The 4,917-nt window shown below is 57.8% G+C and overlaps 1 protein-coding gene across 3 annotated transcripts in view; it reads left to right on the plus strand.

Annotated features, from left to right (window-relative positions):
• KLHDC8A (kelch domain containing 8A) overlaps window positions 1–4,911 on the plus strand; it is a 10,233-nt gene extending 5,322 nt beyond the window's left edge. For all 3 annotated transcript variants that reach the window (XM_018079824.2, XM_018079825.2, XM_018079823.2), the window contains 5 exons: window positions 30–425; window positions 1,982–2,146; window positions 3,262–3,477; window positions 3,944–4,045; window positions 4,246–4,911. In XM_018079824.2, coding sequence (XP_017935313.1) covers window positions 50–425; window positions 1,982–2,146; window positions 3,262–3,477; window positions 3,944–4,045; window positions 4,246–4,439 — 1,053 coding nt within the window. In that variant the 5' untranslated portion in view covers window positions 30–49 and the 3' untranslated portion in view covers window positions 4,440–4,911. The remainder of the gene's footprint in view (window positions 1–29; window positions 426–1,981; window positions 2,147–3,261; window positions 3,478–3,943; window positions 4,046–4,245) is intronic.
• Window positions 4,912–4,917: the final 6 nt, after the last annotated feature.

The raw sequence follows: 4,917 nt of genomic DNA on the forward strand, positions 1-4,917 counted from the left end.
TCTCCACAATTCTCTGCTCTGCCCTGCAGCATAACCCACCCCCCTCACCATGGAGCTGGCCAACACCAAGGACTTCCAGTGGAAATCCCTGGCCCCGCTCCCGAGCCGCAGGGTCTACTCCACGCTGGTGGAGGCCGGGGGGCAGGTCTTCGCCATCGGGGGCTGCGACGACAGCGGGGTCCCCGTGGACTCCTTCGAGGTCTATTCCCCCGAGGCCGACCAGTGGACAGCCCTGCCCCCCATGCCCACGGCCAGGGCAGGGGTGGCCGTGGCCACGCTGGGCAAGAGGATCATGGTGGTCGGAGGGGTCGGGGCCAACCAGCTGCCGCTGAAGGTGGTGGAGATGTACAACGTGGACGAGGGCAGGTGGAAGAAGAGGAGCTCGCTGAGGGAGGCGGCCATGGGCATCTCGGTGACGGCCAAAGGCAAGGGGGGAACCTGCCACCAGGCTGGGGGCGTGGGGAGGGCTGGCATTGGCTCACAGGGTGGTGGCTGAAAGTTGGACTCGATGATCTTAGAGCTCTTTTACAACACAGTTGATTCTGTGACCAGTTGGTGCATCAGGCCCAAAAGCTCCCTGGGCAGTGGCACAGGGTTACCTTGTTCTCCAAAACCTTTTCTTTGACATCAGTTCACAGGATGGTGGTCAAAGGTTGGACTTGATGGTCTTAGAGGGCTTTTCCAACCTGATTGATTCTCTGATCAGTTGGTGCATCAGGCACAAAGGCTTCCTGGGCAGTGGCACAGGGTTACCTTGTTCTCCAAATCCTCTGGCATCAGCTGACAAGGTGGTGACCAGTCAAAGGTTGGACTCGATGATCTCAGAGGGCTTTTCCAACCTAATTGATTCCCTGCTTGCTGCATCAGGCCCAAAAGCTTCCTGGGCAGTGGCACAGGGTTACCTTGTTCTCCAAAACCTTTTCTTTGGCATCAGTTCACAAGGTGGTGGTTGAAGGTTGGACTTGATGATCTTACAGCTCTTTTCCAACCCAATTGATTTGGTGATGAGTTGGTGCATCAGGCACAAAAGCTTCCTGGGCAGTGGCACAGGGTTACCTTGTTCTTCTCCAAAACCTCCTCTGTGCTTCTTGAAGTTGAACCTCGTGTTCATCACATCCCACCTGCTCAAGATGTTCTGTGGGAGGCTGAAAGCAGATCAACCAGGGGGCTGCTTTCTGTTTTCAGCCCTGGAGCCACAAGGGCCACGACTGTGTTAGTCCCTGGGGGGATTTTGGACAGGTCCAAGCTCCAGGGTCTCAAATCAAACTCCCTCAGGGTTTTGAGTGAATTCTGGCCCTTGAGTGCTGCAGATGCTGGAAGAATAGGAAAGGTGCTGCTGGCTGAGGGCAGCCAGGCTGAGAGGACCTGCCTGAGGTTTGGAGCTGGGCTGAAGGTCTCAGAGCCACAGAACAGCTTTGGTTTGAGGAGACAGCTCTGATCCAAGCCCAGAAGCAGCCAGGAGAGAGTTGTCTTCATGGCCATGGGCTCAAGTCATTGTATGAGGAGGGGAAGCAGCTGGTTTTATGAAGCTCCTCTGCAAGCTTAACCCCTGCTTTAAACACCCCGAGCTCTGCCTTATCAGCCCACCTCATTTCTCACTTTCTGAGGGAATCTGTGGAGCACTGACTTCCTCTGGTGTGCTCTGCCCTACTTGGAAGAGCCTGGGCTGGGAGCTGTGTTCCCGAGGTCAGGCAGCTCCCGCCGTGCCCCGGGATTAGGGATCTAATCTCCAGGCAGCTCCTTTGAAAGCTGCTTGGTTTGTTTGCTTAAGTGGCTTTAAAAGCTACAGTCAAGGAATGCTTAAAAATAATGTTTACCATCCTGGGGATGATTTTCCAGTCTGAGAATAAGCTTCTCCTGACTGATAAGGCAGGGTCAGTGTGGGGTGAGAGGCCAGGTGTGTTTTTGCAGGGCGGGGATTTCTGGTGCTTTTTTGTCGTAATATTGGGATTTTTTTTTTTTTGCTTTTTGCCCTGTCCAGACTACAGGGTGTATGCAGCTGGTGGGATGGGGTCTGACCTGCGGCCACACAACTTCCTGCAGCACTATGACATGCTCAAGGACATCTGGGTGTCCCTGGCAGCCATGCCCACACCCCGCTACGCTGCCACCTCCTTCCTCAGGGGCACCAAGATCTACGTGCTGGGTAAGGACCAGCCCTGCCTTCTCCTCCTCCTCCTCCTCCTCCTCCTCCTTTGATCTGAGCACTGAGAACCTCCCTGGAAGAGGCTTTTGGGGACGTTCTCCTCCATCCTTCCCCGATTTCTCACGCCCTCAGAAGCACTGGGGGGTTTTGGGGCGGGTTTGGGTTCACAGCTCCGTGATGAGCACAGAGGAGAGCCCCTCCAGCACCCCAGGAGCTCACAGGTCCGTGCTGGGTGGGGGGGTCCCCTGTCCCCCTCCCCACACTGCTGGAAGATGAGGGTGCAGTGGTGTTTGCCTGCTTGGTTGGCAGCCCTGTGACTGTGCTAAAAGCCCTTGGACTCAATTGATGCATAGAATACTTCAATAAATAAACACTTCTGTGCATTTTATAGCAGCAGCAGCTTCACAAAGGGACTGCCTTTGGCAGAGGAAAGACCTGTGTAGTTGAGCTGGAACAAGCCCTTTGCAGGGGATGATTTCCATGAGTTTTGCCTTGTAGAAATGAAAACTGAGGCAGAGGAATGTTGCTGTCAGCTCGTGGCCAAACGGCACGTCAGGATCAAAACACACCAGTCCTGATTTCTCCAATGGCCAGACAGCCCTGGTTTGCTTGAGGGGTGACCAGAAAAGAGCTTTTGATCTATTTTGCACTTTGCTGGCTGCTGGGGAACAGTCTGTGAGGCCGGGAGCGAGCGCAGGCTCTGCCTTCAAAGGCTGAGAATAGCTGCCTTCATCTGAGCCCGATGGGTGCAGGGATAATGTGGGTCCTTGGCAGGGGGAGCAGCAGCTGCTCTGGCTCTCCTGCTCTCAGGAGCTTGGCAGCAAGGCCAGGGCTCGCTGGATCCGAGCTCATCTGAATTGCAAAGGCTCCCCGAGCCTGATCCCCGCTCTGCTGGGAATTTGTCATGATTTAACCAGCGCACACCAAACACCTCCCTGTGCCAGCGGCTCTGCCGGGGGGGTGATGTGCTGGGAAATGAAGAGGTTTCATGGCATGAACCCGCAGCTGAAGGAGAGGGAGCGCAGAGGTGAAAAATTCCCAGGCTCAGCAGGTGACCTGAGAGCCCGGGAAGCTCCTGTGGTGCCTGCCCTGACCCTCTCCTCCCCCTCTCCCAGGTGGAAGGCAGTCCAAGTACGCCGTCAATGCCTTCGAGGTCTTCGACACGGACACCAGGTCGTGGACCAAGTTTCCCAACATTCCCAACAAAAGGGCCTTCTCCAGCTTCGTGCCCACGGAGGACAGGCTGTTCAGCCTCGGGGGGCTGCGGCAGGGGCGGCTCTACAGGCAGCCCAAGTTCATGAGGACCGTGGACGTGTTCGACGTGGAGCAAGGTGGGGCTGGGCTCGGGGCTCTGCTGGCCTTGCAGAGCACAGAGCTCTCACCTGCTGAGGCCTGGGGCTGCTGGTGCTTGAGCCCAGCCTAGAGGAAGGCCTGCAGGCAGGATTAACAAGCGAAAAGGGGAGACCATGGTTCAGAGGGGGCTGGATTCAACAGCTGCCTCCTGACCTGGCGATGAGGGACCCGACCCATCTCNCTCACCTGCTGAGGCCTGGGGCTGCTGGTGCTTGAACCCAGCCTAGAGGATGGCCTGGATTAAGTCAGGATTAACAAGCGAAAAGGGGAGACCATGGTCCAGAGGGGGCTGGATTCAACAGCTGCCTCCTGACCTGGCGATGAGGGACCCGACCCATCTCCCGGGGTGCAGCAGCAGAACTGCACTCCCTCAGGCAAGAAGGTCAGAGGGGTTTTCCAGGAGTGGATGCTCCCATAACACCCAGTGTGTCCTGTCCCTCCCAGGTGGCTGGATGAAGATGGAGCGCTCCTGCTACCTGAAGAAGAGGCGAGCAGACTTCGTGGCTGGGTACCTGAAAGGCAGAGTTGTCGTGGCTGGGGGACTAGGTGAGGCACTGGGGGTGCTGGGAACACTTCTGAAGCCAAGTGTGGGTCATGTGTTACTGTCACAAAGAGGAGAGATCCTCACCTTGGCTGGCTGGAGGGAGCAGGGAAAACCAACCCCATAAGGGAATGGGGTGCAGAGCACACAAGGGATGCTCAGTGGGTATTCCCAGGTAACCCAGTGCCTCACTCTGTGCTTCCAGGAAACCAGCCGACCGTCCTGGAGTCTGCAGAGGCCTTTCACCCCGAGAAGAACAAGTGGGAGAGCCTCCCCCCCATGCCCACCCCGCGCTGTGCCTGCTCCAGCATCGTGGTGCGGAACTGCCTGCTGGCCGTGGGGGGGGTGAGCCAGGGCCTGAGCACGGCTGTGGAGGCCCTGTGCCTCTCAGATTCCTAGCTGGATTCCCAGCTGGATCCTGCCTGGAGCAGGACCTGCCCCTTGCTGGCCCTGGCAGTGGCATTGGTGGTGGTGCTGGCAGCTCCCGGGGTCAGGTGAGTGCCACCCGAGCTGTGCTGGGAGCTTGGAAGCCCAGCTCTGGAGCCACCAGACAGAGCTGCTGGTCCTCTGCTGGTCCTCTGCTGGGCACTGCTGTTGGAGCCCCATGGAGGGACCCCCCGTTTGGCCAGGGGTCCCCTCCAGTCACCTTCAGAGCTCTGTGGGGAGATTGAGGTGAAGGAACTGCTCTCAGCGCCGGTGCCGTGGCTCCTGCCCGCAGGAGATCTGGGAATGGTCTCCCTGCAGCCATCCAAAGGGTTTGGAGGGGCTGGGGCTATCCAGCCAGGTCAGTGGTGGCTCGGGGAGGACTGTTGTGGTGTTGCCCTCTTTGAGCATCCTGGGATCTCTGTGCTTCCCTGCTCGGATCCCTTTGGCTGCA

The sequence above is a fragment of the Manacus vitellinus genome, unplaced genomic scaffold (genome assembly GCF_001715985.3).
Source record: "Manacus vitellinus isolate BGI_N305 unplaced genomic scaffold, ASM171598v3 scaffold_47_pilon, whole genome shotgun sequence".
Classification (NCBI taxonomy): Eukaryota; Metazoa; Chordata; class Aves; order Passeriformes; family Pipridae; genus Manacus; species Manacus vitellinus.